This window comes from Neovison vison, chromosome 14 (genome assembly GCF_020171115.1).
Source record: "Neovison vison isolate M4711 chromosome 14, ASM_NN_V1, whole genome shotgun sequence".
NCBI lineage: Eukaryota > Metazoa > Chordata > Mammalia > Carnivora > Mustelidae > Neogale > Neogale vison.
In genome coordinates, this window is record NC_058104.1 from 11422673 (window position 1) to 11439539 (window position 16867).

At 63.4% G+C, this 16867-nt stretch overlaps 1 protein-coding gene across 1 annotated transcript; it reads right to left on the bottom strand.

Annotated features, from left to right (window-relative positions):
• Positions 1-250: 250 nt before the first annotated feature.
• On the bottom strand, positions 251-16834 carry STX1A (syntaxin 1A). The gene is made up of 10 exons (XM_044233321.1): positions 16748-16834; positions 8596-8673; positions 8296-8395; positions 5598-5672; positions 4832-4905; positions 4625-4733; positions 4465-4538; positions 3554-3691; positions 1972-2082; positions 251-1677 (listed from the first exon to the last, which is right to left on the bottom strand). Exons 1-10 carry the CDS (start codon positions 16775-16777, stop codon positions 1600-1602), a joined length of 867 nt encoding a protein of 288 aa, XP_044089256.1. The 5' UTR covers positions 16778-16834; the 3' UTR covers positions 251-1599.
• Positions 16835-16867: the final 33 nt, after the last annotated feature.

Here is a 16867-nt window from a genome sequence, read left to right on the forward strand (position 1 = left end):
GTTGCTTGTGACTTCTGGGAAAAGCAGGGGGAGGGGAGAGCTCTGGGCCTGCAGTACAGAACGCAGGCATCAGGCTTCCAGCAGGAGTGGAGACGTTGAGGCTGGGGCGGAGGGGCCCAAGGATCTGGAGGCTGAAGGTGAGGGAGGGCAGGGGATCCTCTGCCCAAGTCCCTCCTTCCTGTTCATGCTCTGCACACTGAGTCCTAAGTAGTAAGACGGGGACAGCGACAAATCCAGAGCAGAGGCAGGGTACAGATACAAATGTTTATTCTACATAAAAATTTCACAAAATGGGCAGCTGGTTGTACCAAGACCTTTGGTGAAGGGGGTGAAGGAGGGGAGGGAAGTCGCTGTTCAAGAAGGCAACACGGACGGTGGTCACAGTCACTGGGCAGGAGCAGAGCTGAGGGGAGGCGGGGCCCGGCCGCGGCCCCGCCCCCTGCCGCATGCACTCGCATGCACACTCCCAGCCAATCAGCAAGGGGGCAGGCTCTTGGGTGGGGGCACGTTTCTGACTGGAGAAGCCCCTAGAGGGGAGGAGGGCGGTCTGCCTCCCCGGCTGGCTGCTGAGTACTGCATCCCAAACACCAGACACCCACGTGGCATGTCCGTGGGGGGACAGCAAGGGCAGGACGTGACTGTAGGCCTGAGGTGACGTCTGACTTTCCAGGGCACAAGAGAGCAGGGACCCCTGTCCCAAACATGCAACACACGATGGCTTGAGAACCTGACAGGCCGGCCGGGGAGGGTGGCTGGCCCAGGGTGTGGGCTCCGGCTAGGGCAGAGGCCCGGCGGGCCCATCTGCCTCCCATTTGCCTCCTAAGCTCGAAGGGTAGCTGGAAACCAGGCACCGGACAACCTCTCTAGAATGTTACCTGGGGTCAGGCATAGCCCGGAGGGGTTGCTCCTGGGGCTGTAGGAATGTGGGAAGGGAGGATGAGGCAGCCAAGACCTGCTGGCCTCTGCCCCTAGGCCGGGGAGGGAGCCTGGTCTTGACCGAGCCAGAAGCCACCTGAAGCCACCTGGCCACGACACCCTGAGCCTCCCTGGCAGTGATGAGCTGTTAGAGGCTTAGAGCTGGGCTGTCTCTCAGGGCCACCCCTCCCCTGACCTGAAAAGCAGCACCATGTGGCCAGCTGGCCCCCACCCCTCAGGGGGCTCGGCTTTGGGGGACAGCTGGAGAGAACAGAGGTCAGGGCGGATGGGCCGTTGAGGAGGAGGCAAGGTTGGGGGTCCAGCGAGCGCCCTGGTCCCAGGAGAGGGCAGACCCTGGGCTGGACCGGGACTGTGGGTGGCAGGGGAACGGGAGTATGGCTACCCTGGGCAGCGCGACCCGGGAGGGGTGAGGCAGCCTGGGCCAGGGCCGGAGTCTGTTCCCTGCGGACCTGCCCCCACCCACTGGCTCCTCGGTACAGACACACACTGTCACAGAGATCATGCACACGACGGCTCAGGGCAGGGGGTTCGGAGGGCCCTACGGCCGAGAAAGGAGCGGTACGGGTGGGAAGGAAGGGGCTCCGAGCCAGAAGGCGGCGGCAGCCAGCGGGCCTCCTGAGGGCAGACAGACCGTCCCGAGCGGAGCGGCGGGTGGGGTGGTTTCTACCCGAAGATGCCTCCGAAGGTGGAGGCGATGACGATGCCCAGGACCACGCAGCAGATGATGATCATGATCTTCTTCTGCACAGGGCAGGCGGGAAGGGGTGGCCTCAGACTCAGGGGAGGCTCGGGGCCGGGGCACCCAAGGAGAGGGGTCCCTGAAGGGGGGCTGAGGACGGGGGCGCCCGGGGACAAGGATCAGAATTGGAACTGGGGAAGGTGCCGCCTGGAATGTACCCAGGGAGGCAGTGGCTGCGGGGAGCTGAAGGCCTTGGGGTCAGGGCTCCGGTCAGAGCCCAGAGATGGGATCAAGGCAGAGTGGGGAGGGCTCCGCGGTGGTCCCCGGGGCTCCGAGGGGCAGACGGGGCTACTGACCCGGCGCGCCTTGCTCTGGTATTTGACGGCCTTCTTGGTGTCAGACACGGCCCTCTCCACGTAGTCCACCGAATGTTCCACGTTGTACTCAATCCTGTCGATCATCTCTCCCTGCAGGGCCGGCGCCCGTGAGCTCCAGCTGGCCCCGCTCAGGGCAGGACTCTGGGGAAGCACCCTGAGGTTAGAGAAAGAAAAGTGGGGGCGTGAGGAGGATGGGGTGCAGCCTGTCACCTGTGCCCCTCAGGCCAGGCGCCCGGGGAGGGACTGGGCCATGCAGTTCCAGCCAAAGGGGTGCAGACCATGCAGAGGGTGCTCAGCCGGGGCCGGGAGAGGCAGGGGGAGGCAGGGGCGGCAGCAGGTACTGAGACAGGGTCCCGCTCCCTCCTCGCAGACATGCGGGTTCCACTCTGCTCCGGCTGACTTCGGTCTTCAACATCCAAAGATCCCTGCCTACGCCCGTAGCCCTCCTGGGCCCCGTAATCTGGTCCCAGCAGCCCTCCAAGGCCGCTCCCGCCAGGACGCTGCCCAAGACTACCACCAGCGGTGCCGTGACAAGCGGCCACGCTCTCCGAGTCCACTGCCCCTGCTGGTGTCCTGCTGGTGTCCTGCTGGTGTCGCCATGGTCTCCGTCCCAGCAGCCTCCTGGTGGCCTCCCGGCTTCCTGACTCGGCTCACACCACACCCACACTTTGGGAAATCCAGAAGGCCAGCACCCTGTTTGCCTCACCTTCACTACCCCCCGAGCTCCAGCCGCACGACCTCCTCAGTGAGCCTGGCTCTTGCCAGTCTCGGGACTGGGCTCTGCTGGTCCCGCTCTTCTCACCCGGGAAGTCTTCCAAGCTCAAAGGCCACCTCCTCAGAGAGGCCTTCCCTGACCACCCCCATCCAAAGCAGCCACTGCAGGGACGCTATTACGGTATTACCTTAAGTGTGGCCCTTGGGACTAGCAGCAACGGCCTTGAGCCTGTTAGAAATGCAAATTCTCTGGCCCCCTCTCCAACCTACCAATCTCTGGGAATGGGGACTAGGAAACCTCCAAGCCCCTCCAAGTGATTCCTGGGCCCTTTTCGAGTTGGAGAAGCCCCACTTTATCTCACTGCCTCCTGCTAACCTCTCCTGATTAGAACACCCGGCACAACCAAAGAACATTCCATTCGTCACTCCCTTCTGCTGCCCTCCTACCCCACAGACATTAGCTCCAGGAAGCAGCCCCCCGCACCCCGACCCCGCTGTCCTAGTCACTGCTGTACTTGCGGCTCCCTGGGAAGACAGCCGTCCCCTGTACCCCCGAGACAAACGGCTGGTGAGTTAGACAAGGCTGGGTGGGGGGCCATGCGGGGCCATGCGGGGCCATGTGGGGCCTGGTGGGCCAAGCAGAGCCATGCAAAGGACAAGGGTCCTTCAGATGGGCCCGGCCCTGGAGGTGGTTTCAACAGCCGGGGTGGGTGAGTTACCTGGAGACTCGGTCCCTCCCGGGCAGGGCAGCGTGTCAGGCAGAAAGGGTGGGGGTTAGTACAGCCCTGGGGGCTGCTGGGGGCTGCTGGGGGCTGGCGGGCTGAGGGCCCCGGGCCCGGGCTCTCACCTGGCTCTCCACAAGCATGGCCATGTCCATGAACATGTCGTGCAGCTCCCGGATGCTGTTCTCCAGCTTGATGATCTCACTGTGCCGCGTCTCAATCTCGCTCAGGGCCTGCTTTGAGATGCTGGAGTCCATGATGATCTAGGGGGTGGGAGCAGTGGGCTGGGACCTGGGAACCTGCCACGGGGGGCAGGGCAGGGGGCCTCGGCCAGGACAGCAGCGGGGATGGGGGATCGTGACGGCTCCCTCCCAGCCACAGCGCTCCGCCACTTCCCGCTCGGTTCCTACTAGCTGTTACTGGATCTCTCCGGGACAGACGTCTCAGCGTTCACCTGAGGCCCCCTGTGCCCACCACATAGTCACCGCTCAGCAGCCTTGTAGGGAGGCCAAGTTGACAGCCCCCGAAGACCCAGGCCTTGAACCTCCTTTCTCCCTCCCCCCGCCCCCACCCTCCAGTCAGCCTCCCAGAGGGCAACTACTCCTCCCTTCTCTCCTGGAACCCGCAGCCCTTAGCTGCCTTCCACTCTGCGGGCCGCCTCCTTCGGGAAGCCCCCCTGCTCAAGTGTCACTTCAATGTAGAGATGGCCAAGGGCACCATGTCTCCCAGGAGGAGGAACAAGGCCCTGAGAACGGTGGAAGGAGCCCCTGGTCAGGGGCAAACCAGAGAAGCAAGGAAGGGGACCCGCTTCCCTGGGCAGAGGAACCAGGAGACGGCGGTCTTCATTCTACCTGGGCCACTAATATCTGTGTGGCCTCAGTCTGGGCCCTTTTCCTCTGGGACTCTGCCGTCCCTGAAACTGGCCTCTCAAGGTGGCTGTGTCCACAGACTGCCCAGGCCCAGCTTGGGCACACGCACCAGGGGTCCCTGCCGGGGTGCGGTGGGCTGGCGGGGGCGGTGGGTGGCTCACACTCACCCCGGAAGCAAAGATGGCGGGGTTTCCGCTCTCCAGCATGTCCTCCAGCTCCTCGCTGGTCGTGGTCCGGCCGGCTGCGAGCAGGGATCGCACTGAGCCCTGCCCACCCGCGGGGTTCGGCCCCAGCCCTGCCCCTCCCCACCGCCCCCCGCGAGCTCACTGATCTCCAGCTGCCTCTGGATGCGCCCCTTGCAGCGCTCGCGGTAGTCGGACTGCGTGGCGTTGTACTCGGACATGACCTCCACAAACTTGCGGGACAGCGTGGAGTGCTAGGGCATGACGTGGGGGTGCAGGTGTCAGGCCCAGCTCCACAGAGCCCCCGGGCGTCCAGCGCCCGCCAGCCCACCCCGGACACCCCCAGCAGCACCTGTGTCTTTCGGATCCTCAGGTCCGCGGATGAGCGGTTGAGGCCTTCCTCCTGCTCGATGCTCTGCTCGATGCCTGGGCGGACGGAGTGGGGGGGGGACGCTGAGCCACGACCTGTCCGCCTCGCCACTGTCCTCTCCCTCTTGGACCCACACACCCAGGATCTGCTCCAGACCTCCCCTGGGGAGGGTCTAGTGTGGACTGGGCGTGGGGGCGGTGGTCATGGGAAGCAGAGGGGGAGGACGCACCAGACACTGGGGGAGGGTCGCCAGGGGCCCATCCGGGCGCGCTGCGGGTTTCGGCGTGTGCACATATGCACACCCGTGAGGCCTCAGGCATACTGCAAGCTGTGTGTGTGTGTGTGTGTATGTGTGTGTGTGTGTGTGTGTGTGTGTCCACCACGCACTGGGTCTGGCAGCTCAGGCCCACCCTGCCTTCTGCTCAGGAAGGCTGTGCGCCAGCAAAGGGCCAGCCGGGGAGGACCTGGTGGCCCCAAGCTGCAGGCCCTCGGTCCCTGCGCCCGTGCACCTCTGCGCTCCCACAAACGCGGTGCTGGCCACGCCTTGAACCCTCTTTAGCTTAAGTGGGGACATTCCCAGAGTGAAGCCCGGTGCAAACAAGCTTTACCAGGTAGCAGTGGCACCCTCATGAAGGAAAGCAAGACCCAACGGCCCGCTCCGAGCTAGGGAGACCCGTGGGACGCAGAGGGAGTGGGCCCGGCGCGCCCCTCCACCTCCAGCCAGGGCCCGGGTGGAGCCCGGACTCACTCTTTAACTTGGAGCGAACTTTGTTTGCGGTCTTCTTTATGTCGGACATGAGCTCCTCCAGCTCCTCCTTCGTCTCTGGGGAGGTAGAAGGGGTAGAGGGTAGATGCCCCGGGGTGCCCCCACTGCTGCCTGACAGTCAGGCTCAGCCCCTGGCACAGGAGGCTCCGTCGCGGGGCTCCGGGCAGACCCTGGGTCCCAGGTCTCCCCGCTGGGCCGGGGCCACGCCAGCTGCAGCCTCACCCCCTCCGTGCTGCCTTCCAAGGAGCCTCCCCTCCTCCTTCACTGGCTCTGCCACCCCCTGCAGATAACAGATGGGTCTAAATTTAAGGCAGAAATAACTGTGGAGCAGCTGGTGATGCTGGAGTCGGCGCTGGGGAACACTGACTTGACGCTTGCCGGAGTCGAAAGGGGGGGGCGCTGCGGGCTCACCTAGAGTTCCCTGGTAGCTCTGGGGGGCCAGGGGGGCCAGATGTCCAGCCAGTAGGGGGACAGAGCCAGGGGTCGGGGCGGCTGAAGCGAGCCCCCGTCAACGGAGCCCCCTGGGTGGGGCAGACCTTCTACTGGGTGCCCTTTCCCAGGTGCTGAGCTCAGAGGAGAGCAAGCGCTGGATGCCCAATGGGCGCTGGGGGCACGAGGCACCAGGCCTGGACGGGAGCTGGCGGAGAGAGGCTCAGAGAGGCCGGCCCCCTGGCACACGGTCAGCCCCCGGGCAGCAGGTGGCCAGTCCTGTGACAGTGATGCTGGGGGAAGGCCACAGCCTAGTGTTTCTGGCCCTTGCTCCGACTGGAACCTCTCTCTAAAGCTGGCAGAGGCCCTGGGGGTTCCCAGCTTGCTCCACCCCCCGCAAGTGGCAGGCTGGCCGAGTGGGGCCAGGTGGCTGCTTCCCTCTGGGGTGCTGGTGACAGTGCCCCAGCCTCCGGGCAACCCCAGGACTCTGACTTCCTGGAGAAACCAGGCCCGAGCTCCTGGGGGAGCCTTAGTTTCCTCTGGGGCTGGGCCCCTCCTAGAGGGGGGGTGGGAGGAGCATTTACAGCATTTGATCAGTTGGGGGGTACCTCCTAAGTAGGTCGTGAGGTAGGGGGCTTCAGGGAGTGGAGGAGGGCGCCTCTCTCTTACAAACAAAGGAAACTTGGTTATCAGCTGCTCTGCTGTCTCTGCCTCTTTTGCTCAGACCCAAAACAGCCCAGCCCAGATGGCAGCCCCCAGGGAAGGCAGAGCAGGCCTCGGCCCGGGGAAAGCCACCCCCCTCGCTGCCGTCCTTCCCCGTGGCTCCTCGGGAACTGCTCCCTCTGGTCTGGAACCCTTACCGGGGAGCTCCCTGCCCTCATCAGTGACCGCCGGCCAGTCCTGACTGCTTGGCTCACAGTGGCAGTTCCGAACCGGTCGCTACTGACTGACGTGGGGACACCTTGTGCAGAAGGTGGGACAAGAGGAAGGACCCGGCGTGTCTGGGGCCCCTCGCTCGGCCTGTCCACCAGCAGGGGAGGCCGCAGCTCTTTGCAGCACTCTGCGCCCGTTGTCAGCCCCCTTCCGACCCTCAGCAGGAGGGACCCACGTGGGGACACACCCAGACTCACACACGCGTGTGTGAAGACGTATGACGTCACACGATGCTACCTGAGACAAGTCTCTGGGGAGAGGGGCAACGCACCATGGCCAAACTGAACACGGGCCCTGTCTTGGGGGGCCCCCTCTCCTTCCCACCCATTCCTGGGACAGGCTCCCGGCTCCCAGCAGACTCATATTGCTTTCTAAGGGCCTGGGCCAGCTCGGCTTGGCCCTGGCCTCGGGTTCCAGGGCACTCTGGGGGCCGTGGAGAGATTTCTTCTGGGGGCTTGAGGATGCCTGCAGGCTGGGCCGAGGGGCCAGGGATAGGGAGACGCAGCCGGAGGCCACATGAAAACCCAGCTCTAAGGGCTTCCCCTGGGCCATCCAGGGCCAGGACCGCCCCCCCTTGCATTCTTGGAACCCCCTGGGCTGGAGGGGTGGGGCAAGGAGGCCAGCCGGCAGGAGCAGAGCACACCCGCTCAGGTCACAGGCCTGGGCGCCCGCACTGTCACTGGCTCCCCAGGGCTGAGGGGAAGGCACCTTTGACCTGTGTGCTGTCAGCCCAGCACAGGGCTGGGCAGTCACCAATACCTCACCAGGAACGGCGACAAGAGGCTTGGGGGGCCTGTCTGGGGACAGAGTGCAATGCAGACACACAGAGGCTCCTTGTGTGCAGGAGGAAGGTGACTTCCTGGAGCCCTGGGAGGGCCCGGCTCCGGGGTACCAGTGGCCAGGTGCCAGGGCAGCTAGCTCCTGCCGGAAGCTCCTGCCGGAAGCTCCTCCCGCTTGGCCGGCTCGCCCTCCCACGGCGCTGAGGCTCGGCGCGGCCATCTGCTCCCCTGGGAGGCTCGCGAAGCGGAGGGGCTGGGCAGAGAGGCTTCCTTTTGAGCTGGGCAGCAACCCCCGACCCAGCTTACCTGGCCCAAGGTTGGTCCACCCACACCAGCCTGTGGCATGGAGACCCGGGGCCAGCGGGGCATACTGGGCACCGACCCCTGCCCCGGGCCAGCTGCATTTCCTGGAGCTTTCCACGGGGCCCTCCCTGCACCAGGCAGGCCCAGCAGTGCAGGTGCTGGGGATCCAGGAGCCCCTCCCCGACAGGACGCCGCCCCCCTCCCCTCCCCCCGCTGCCTGGGTCCCACACACTCACTCTCGTCGGGGTTGGGGGAGGCCAGGATGGCACTGTGCTTCCGCTTCACCTCCTCCACGTTCTCCGAGATCTTGTCGATGAAGCCGCGGATCTCCTCCACCTGTGCGCCACGGCCTCGGTCAGCAGGAGACCGGGGAGGGCGCTCGTGGGCCCCGGGGCTGGACCAGACTGGGGCTGGCGGTCAGGTTCAGAGGGGCTGGACCAGGCTTCGGGTGGGGGGTGTGACGTGGGTCCCCCCACCCCACCCCGCCTCCAAGGTCTCCCGGTGTACTCAAGGGCGTGGGGTGTGCTGGCTCCCACCTGTTCGAAGAACTCATCCATGAAGCCATCCCGGTCCACCGTGACAGTGACGTCGTCGTCATCATCGCTGTCCTTGGCCTGTGCGGGGTTTGCACACGTGAGTGGAACTGCAGCGGCCCCACAGGGTCCCGCCGGGCCTGGGACTGCAAACTGCCCGGCATCATATGCAGGAGGCTGGCGGGCTCGGCTCCGGGGCCCTGACTGCCGCCCTCTGTGCTCTGTCCTCTTGGCAGGGACAAGGTCTGGCTGTGCCCCAGCTCCCAGCCACAGTGAGACCTGGAGGACCCCTGGGGCCCCAGCGTAAGGACAGAGGCCCTGCCTGTCAAGTTGGTGACAGGGCCCAGTCTCTACCTCTAGGCCAAGGACTCCTTCCCCCGCCCAGCTGTTTGCCCCTTTCCCACAGAACCGGCGCCCTCCCGACACACCCCTCACCCCAGGGGGCAGTTGGAAACGCTTGGCCCCCTGGCCAGCGGCTCCAACTCACGGACCTTGCCTGGGACACGCTGCCTAGAAGCCGGCCTTCTCTACTTCCCAGTCCCGATAGGTTGGGATTTTTTTAAAGATTTTATTTATTTATCTGACAGATCACAAGCAGGCAGAGAGACAGGCAGAGAGAGAGAGGAGGAAGCAGGCTCCCCGCTGAGCAGAGAGCCCGAAGCGCGACTCGATCCCAGGACCCTGAGATCATGACCTGAGCTGAAGGCAGAAGCTTTAACCCACTGAGCCACCCAGGTGTGCGCCCCTCCCCTGTGGTTTTAAGTAGGATGGAGCCCAAAGTTCCCAAGCTCCTTTTTGGCAGGGGGTGGGCGGGTGGGGGGCAGTCCGGGCGTGGGCGGCCTGGGTGCCAGGCCACCCATACCTGCCTCGGAGAAGGCAGGCTGGCTCAGTCTGCGGCGCTTTCCCACAGTGCCTGAAGCAGGACTGGGAGATCCCGGTGTGCAGCCCTGCAAACCCAGCTCTCCCCGTCACGCGGGACATCAGACCTCCATCCTCCTTCCCTTCCAGCCCAGAGCTGGGCCCCACCAGCCTGAGAGGCCAGTCCTGTCGCTTGGCTCGGGGCCTGCCTTAGGCCCCACCCCGCCACCCTGGGAGTGGCCCGACAAAAGCCACCCACAATGGGGCTGAGTAATTACACCTGTGACTCCCAGTGTGCCGGCCGCGCTTGCCCCTGTCCGCCTTACACTTAGGCTTCTGAATCGCCAGGGGCAGCCCGCTCTGCTGGCAAGGGCAAGTCCCTCTCCATGGCCAAGGCCAGGGGCCCCCTCGCACTGGGGTTATCAGGCTTGATCACAGCCCTTCGGGTCCCGGCACCCATGGGGAGGAGGTGCGAGCAGGCTCAGCACTGGCCTTCACCTTGGTCTCTCTTGTGTCAGGGTCCAGGTCAAGGACCAGGCAGCGGTTGAGGGATGGGGAAGCTGGGGGACCCGGAGGCTGGGCCCAGCTGGCCTGCTGGGGAGGGACCCAGGTTCTGCGCCCAGCACAGACAGGGACTGGCTGAGGGACATGCCCTCTGAGTCTGTTTGCTTCTGTGTGCGGTGGGGACAGGGACGCCTGGCTGCAGGGACAGAAGGTTGAGGAAGGTGGGAAGGCACAGCATGTTCTGTAAAGGGCTGTGCCCCTGGGGCTCTCGGGGTCCCACTGCCCCCCCAGAGAGGGACCAGACAGCAGAGGGGTTGGCTGGGAGCTTTACGGAGGTGGCTCTCACAGGCCCCCTCATCAGGAGATCACACCTCCTCCCCCAGCAGCTAAAATAAATCCTTGCTCCCACAAGTGCCTGTGGCTGCTACCAGGTGGCCCCCTCCCCCCAGCCAAGCCCACCTATAGACAAAGAGAATCTAGAAGCCGTTTCCACACTTTTGAACCCCGCCAGGAGCAGGACCTAAGCTAGAGGAGCACTCCTTAGGGAAACCGAGGCAGAGTGCAGTCTGGAGGAGCCCCAGGTCCCCCTCCGGGGCAGCCTGCTAGGTTGGGAGGTGGCCCCAGGAACTCCTGCCCTTCAGTGGCCTGCCCTGTCTGTTTTTCCTGGCATCTAGAGAAGCAGAGGGATGGACAGGACAGGACAGAAGGAGAATGTTCCAGGACCTCTCCCAAGAACAGTAATGACCAGCGAGGGCCAAAGACAAGGGCATCAGAGTTTCCAGAGACGAGAGCCGTTGCCAGAGACCCCTGGGATCTGGGCCGCTGCTCGGCCTGGGCCCCCGCTTGCCCGCCCATCCGTCAAATAAGGATGGATCTTCTCCAGCATCCAGCAGCTCCGACCTGCCCCTTCCTTGGCCTCCCCAGAAATCTGACAGCTGGAGTCGGGGAGTTTCTCCCACACAGGGTCGGCAGGAAGGCCGCTCACACTCTCCCCCCGGCCCCTAGGCCATGAGGGCAGAGCTGAGGAAGGGGACACCAGGGGCCAGGGCCTGACTGGGGCTCCCAGGCTGGGGTACACCCCAAAGGTGGCACTTGGATTGGCCCCAAAGCCGTTCGGAGGACTGAGGGCCTGAATTTGCAGCCCGGGTCACAGCAGTGGTGACTCCAAGCAAAACCTTGAGGGGATTCTCCGTGGGGACCCCTTCCTTACCACGTCCTGGCGCTTCCTCCCCCACAGGACTTTGTACCCACTGCCCCTTGCTACCTCGCTGGCGCAGCCTGAAACCGGACCCTGATACACCCCACCTAAACCACCTCCCTGCCTCCACAACCCACCCACTGTCTTCCCCTGCCCCAGTGCAATTCCCTCCGCCTGGAATGCTGACTCCACGAAGCAGACATTCCCGCCATCCTTCGATGCCACCTTCTTTCAGAAGCCTTCCCCCAGGTCAGTATCTCGCTCCTCTGGTTCCCCACACACTGTTCACATCTCTACTGGAACCACAGCCACACAATGAAAAGCCACCTTGGCCTCAGCTTGCATACCTCCTGTGATGGTGAGCTTACGAGGCTTCCCCAGGCAGCTCTGCCTACCTTGGGCTGCCCCAACTGTCCCTTTCTTGTGGCCCTAAGCCATGAAGAACCTGTTGGTGCCCTTTCCCTTGGCTGGACTTGCCAGAGATCTGACAGCAGCATCCACACCTTCCCTGGGTTCTTCTCCTCAAGCTGACCATTCCCTTCCCCTCACATTCCTCCTGGGACCCTAAATTAAGTTGCAACCCCTGCCCCAGACTTGTTTGGTTCAGCCTCTGTCTTCTTCTGCGGTACATGATATAAACTCAATCTGCTGTTGATTGTGGTCTAAGTGGTACCAAAGAGCTGACCCATCCCCTCCCTCTTTTTATGTGGTCTACCTTCATTAATGCAACCAGAGATCAGTATAAGTGATCATACAGCACTTCCTGGCCAGAAAAGCCCCAAGCCCTTACCCACCCCTGTCTACTTGGTTGGATTTTAGGCTCAAGGGAAGGACTTTTTTTGCTTAATGTCTTCATTTGTTCTGATCCTTGCTCCAGTTGGTGAGAATCTGATGGCTCATGACTCTGGGGCTCCCTGCAACCTCGTCCATATCTAAGCTGGAGCCCTGTGGCACCTTTCTAGAGACATCGTCCAGATTAACTAAGATCCCAGCCAGGTTTCACTGGAATCTAAATAAATGACAAGCCCCAAGCCTAGACACACTTGGACCCAAAACGAAGTAGGAACTGGGTTGGCATGTCCTCGTGTCCTGGGGGTGGTCAGGGTGGGTATCACTGACACGCACCAAGGGAGCACCCAGATGGTTTAGAATCCTGAGGACCCCAGCTCCCTTGAAAACCTGCTAGCCCTCTGTGAGTGACAGTCACAGCACCAGAAAGAGGGCTGGCCTGGACTGGGGACTTGAGGTGGCAGCTGGACCTGGTGGGGGTGGCAAGCATCTTCAGGACAAACCTAGCCCGTCATCATCTGAGCAACCTACCAGCCATCTGGCCCAAACTAGGTTCTGCCTCATTCTCCTGAGCTCCTCCTCTGAAACCCCCCATTCCCAAGGGTCCCCCCAAATCAGAAACCAGGTACATCTACTTTCTTCCTCTTCCTCTCCTATCCATCCAACATTTGACTTGTTGCGGTGTCCTTTTCACTGGGTCTTAACCCTGGTCCAGCACCATGATCCCTTGGAAGGCTTAAAAAAAAACCCAAAACTTAAATCCCGGCTTCCAGGATTCTACCTAGAGAGACGGAATCAGAATTTAGGAGTTTGGGGCTGGTAAGGCTAAGTTTTTAAAAAGCCCCCCACCCCGGGGTTGAGAACCAGTGGTCTGATCTTTCTCCTCTCTGATAGGCTCTGGCCTCGTGAGGCCTCTGGGACAAGCCATCCAGGATGAAGGCCGCCCTGGCCAAGAAGCCCTGCACTTCCAGAGGAGGCCAGACAGCCCTGGTGGTCTCTGCTGGCGGAGGCCCAGGATTCCGGGATACCTTCCTGGAAACAGAAGTGTGATTCCTCTAAGAGGCTGGAGGCCAGCAGCCTCCAGGCCCGTCCCTGGGGATGGATGGCTCGAGGCCAGCCCCTGTGTTGATTCATTCCTCTGGAGCAGGAGTTGGCTGTTGTCTGCCTCGAGGGCTCGTTTTTTTCCCCTTCTTGTTTTTGATGACCACAACGAAGTCAATACCACTAGAGCAGAGAGACCCAGCGTTGAGTCAGGGGCATGTGAGGCCAAACCGGGTCTCCAGGAAAGAGGGGCTCCTCCAACCCCCATCTGATCCCTCTGCCCTCTCCCCACCTGGTGTCTGCCTTTCACCTCCAGATCCTTGCCCCTGAGCGGGGGCCCCAGGGCAGCTGCAGGAGGCAGCCTCCACCTGGACAGGAGTCGGCTTCAGCCCCGCACTACCCTCCTGTCCCAAACCACAACACACCATAGGACCTTTGATAAACCCCTGGTCCCTTCCAGACCTCACTTTTCCTATCTGCGAAAGAGGAAAGACTAGATCATCCCTGCAGATCATTCTGGCTGCACCCCAGGATTCTTCTGGAAGAGAAACCCACTGTTTCTTCTGGGAAACCCCAGGGAGCTAAGGGGAGGGAGGAGGCCTACTCGTCCATCGCGTCTTCCACGCTGCAAGGCTGGTCGGGCCAGGTGCACTGTAGGGATGGACGGGGCAAGAGGGATTAAGGCAAGAACCTGCCTGGTGTTGCCCAGGACCCCCAGTCTCTTTTCTCTCAGCAAGAGAGAACGCGGGAACGGGTGGGCTTCCCCACCCAGGCCTGCCCCGCCGTGAGCAGGCATCAGACCACCCCCCATCCTCTCCTGGTTGGGCATTCCAGCCTCTCTGCCTCTACTCACGTGGATCCCTCCCCCCAGTTCTATCCAACTCCTTCTGGGCCACCCTAGGTTCCCTTCTTCCGGGGTCTGGTGGCCCCCGCGCTCCCTCCTCTCTGCCCTCCGGCTCCCCAGGCAGGCCCCAGGTCCTGCATGGGGCTCAGCACGAAGGTAAACACCCTTCTGGACCCCGGGAAGGGTGGGTGAGCTCCAAGATCGCAGAAAGAAAACCAGGAAGGCCTCTGAATAGGGGGGAAGGAGGCAGCAGCATGCCAGGTGAGGCTGCCCCGCGGGGGGGCATCTAGCCCTAAGTCTCTCTGGTTCTGTGACCCTGGGCTAGTCCTTGCTCTTCTGAGACCCCTGGGTGGCCCTTCTGATCTCTGAGGGCCCCCGATGATCCCTTCGCTCCATGTGCACAACCGCAGGATAAGCTGCGTGAGGAGAGGCTGCTGGCGACGGCTGGAGGGCTGGGCCCGGCCTGCAGAGCGCTGAGGAAATGCGCCAGCTCCTTCCCCAAGTGTGACTTTTATAAATAAGCTCCCTTTGCTTTCCTTCCAAATGTGGTGGCGTTGGATGTGGAAGGAGGAGGGGGAGGAGGGAGGGAGGGCCGGCGGGGGGTGCAAGTCACTGGCCCGAGCACCACCTCTGTCCAGCCCAGCCTGTACGCCAGCCCCTCGGTTCCTGGGGATTCTGACTCCTGGGGTTCAAGGTCTCTTACATACGGAGTCAGACTCAGGGGACCACCCCTTGCCTTGAGAAACTGGGCTCCAGCTTTTCTTCTCTCTCCTTTCACAGGTGGGAACCCAAGGCCCAGAGGGAGACTTGTGGGAATGACAGGTTCCCCCAGACTAGCCACCCTGTGTGGACTCCTGGGGGCTGCCGGAAACCCCCAGGGGGCAGGACCACCTGCCAATGAGGACAGCAGCCTTCACTGGCTCTGAATGCCTGCGGGGTGGGGTCTAGAGGAGAAGCCAGGCCTCGCCATCTAAGGGAGCCCCAAGGCTATTGTTTATGTATATATGTGCAGGGATGGGGGTGAGGGAGTCGCAGAGACACACCCCAGAGCAACGGTCCTGGGTTCAAGCTCCCTACAACCCGTGCCCCCCGCATGGGCCTCCAGTCCCAGCCAGGCCTAAGTCTGACTGTCTTTGGGACAAAACCCCTTTCTACTGTCCCTTTTGAGCTACCAGGCGTGCCATTTGCTCCCTTATGCCTCAATTTCCCCTTTAGGAGAGGGGACCGCTGATACGCCGGGCAGCCTGTCACATGTAAAGGACTGTGTTCCCCTGACCACTTGGTTCTCACATACACTCCCGTCTGACCCACCAGGCACCCGAACATCAGCCAATGCACCGCAAAGCCACTCATCGCCGAGATAACATTCTTTCTGACTCAACACAACACAGGAAGCTTGAGGGCAACCGCAAGGGCTGGCGGGGGGAAGTGTTTAGACATCATATATGACATGAGGGACCATCTTCTTCCTTTGAAACCTCCTGAGGTTTACCCTGGGGGTTGGGCATTTGGCCAGGAATAAAAGGTCTGTTGGGAGGGGGGGGGTCCTAGCCAGAGCAAGGGGGGAGATGGAGGCAGGAGAGTACAGGTACCAGCTCCAGACTGCCTACGAGACAAGACTGGTACAATGGAGGAGATGGGGCACAAATGCAGGGAGCCTCTGGACGGACAGGTCAAGCCAGGGGCTCAAAAACCCGAAGTACACTTGAAACTTTCCATATGAGGACCTCGGTCTCTGGCTCCGAGTTGGGTAGCAGAGGGAGGGCTCAGAGGAGCCAGTGAGTTAGCTGCCCCCCCCACCCCAGATCAGCACTATGGACAGGGCACCTGCCAGCCAGCATGGTGGTCAGCTAGGGCATCCGACAAGAGTCAGCTTGGTCTAAAGTCCTGATGCCCCCCTCCCCACAGGCAGGCTTCATTTCCTTCAATGCCCCCACATGCCCCCAGGCTTGCCATCTGTAAGGGCAGAGGTGAGAATGTCCTCATAAATGTCAGAGTCCAGGGAAGACAGGGGTGAGGGAGTAGGGGTGAGTGAGGAGCAGGCGGCAGGGGTCTCAGTCAGGGCCAGGAAGAGGGTGGGCTCTGTCTGGTCAGAGCCTTTGCGCATCCTCTTACTTCCCCCAAACCCCGCCCCAGGAGCCACACCCCGGGGGCCCCGAGACACAGGTGGAAAAATAGGTTCAGGCTGGACTCAGACCAGGGAACCCCGGAAGATCTCAAAACGCCGCAGGCCGGGGCTGCCAGGAAGCCAGCGAGGTGGACCGAGGGCGAATCCGACCCCTCAGGGACCGGGGCGGGCACCTACCCCCGAGCGCGACGGGGGTGGGGAGCCACAGGTGATGGGAGCTACAGGTGACGGAGGCGGCGGGGCGCCCCGCGGGACAGCGCCCGCCCGAGGGGCCCGGCCCCACCCGGCGGCCCGGTTTCCGCAGCGCGCCCCGCCGCTGGGCTCTGGGCAGGGGACCGCCCCCGGCCCCTTGCCACTGCGGTCCCGCCCTCTGCCCTCACCCGTGCCGGGGGACGGGAGGGTCAGTGATGCGGCACCGCGGGGGGGACAGAGACGGGACCGGCTCCGCGGGCCGCGGGCGAGGTCAGCCTTGCGTCCCGCCGCGGATATCCGGTAATAGCCCTCCGACCCCCCAAAACAAGGGGGCGCGGGAAAGTTTATCCGGGACCCGGGGCTCCGGCCGCCAGCCCGCGGGCCCACGGCGCCGAGCTCACGCGAGCCCGTGGCCGCCAGTGGGTCCGAGGGGCGGGACCCGGAGGGGGGTCGGGGTCCCGGGCTCCGCGCCGCGCCCTCCCGCCCGGCCGGGGACGCAGGGGGCTGTCGCCGGGTGGCCGCCGAGGCCACGAGGGGAGCGGCCGGCGCGCGGGGCGCGGGCGGCGAGCGGCGAGCGGCGGCGCGCGGGGGCCGGACTCACCGTGCGGAGCTCCTGGGTTCGGTCCTTCATGCTCCCGGGAGTGGCAGCGGCGCCGGCTGCAGCCGTGTGAGCCCCGCATGCGCGGCGGCCGCCCTGCGGCTGCGCAGCGCCAGCGCGGCC

Bases quoted from the DNA above. Each gene is read 5' to 3' on its own strand.
- STX1A (XM_044233321.1), bottom strand. From the start codon at position 16,777: ATGAAGGACCGAACCCAGGAGCTCCGCACG. The intron at 4,906-5,597 runs GTGAGTCCGGGC...CCGTCCGCCCAG, and splicing joins AGTTCGCTCCAAGTTAAAGA to GCATCGAGCAGAGCATCGAG. The intron at 2,083-3,553 runs GTGAGAGCCCGG...CCGGCCCTGCAG, and splicing joins CCATGCTTGTGGAGAGCCAG to GGAGAGATGATCGACAGGAT.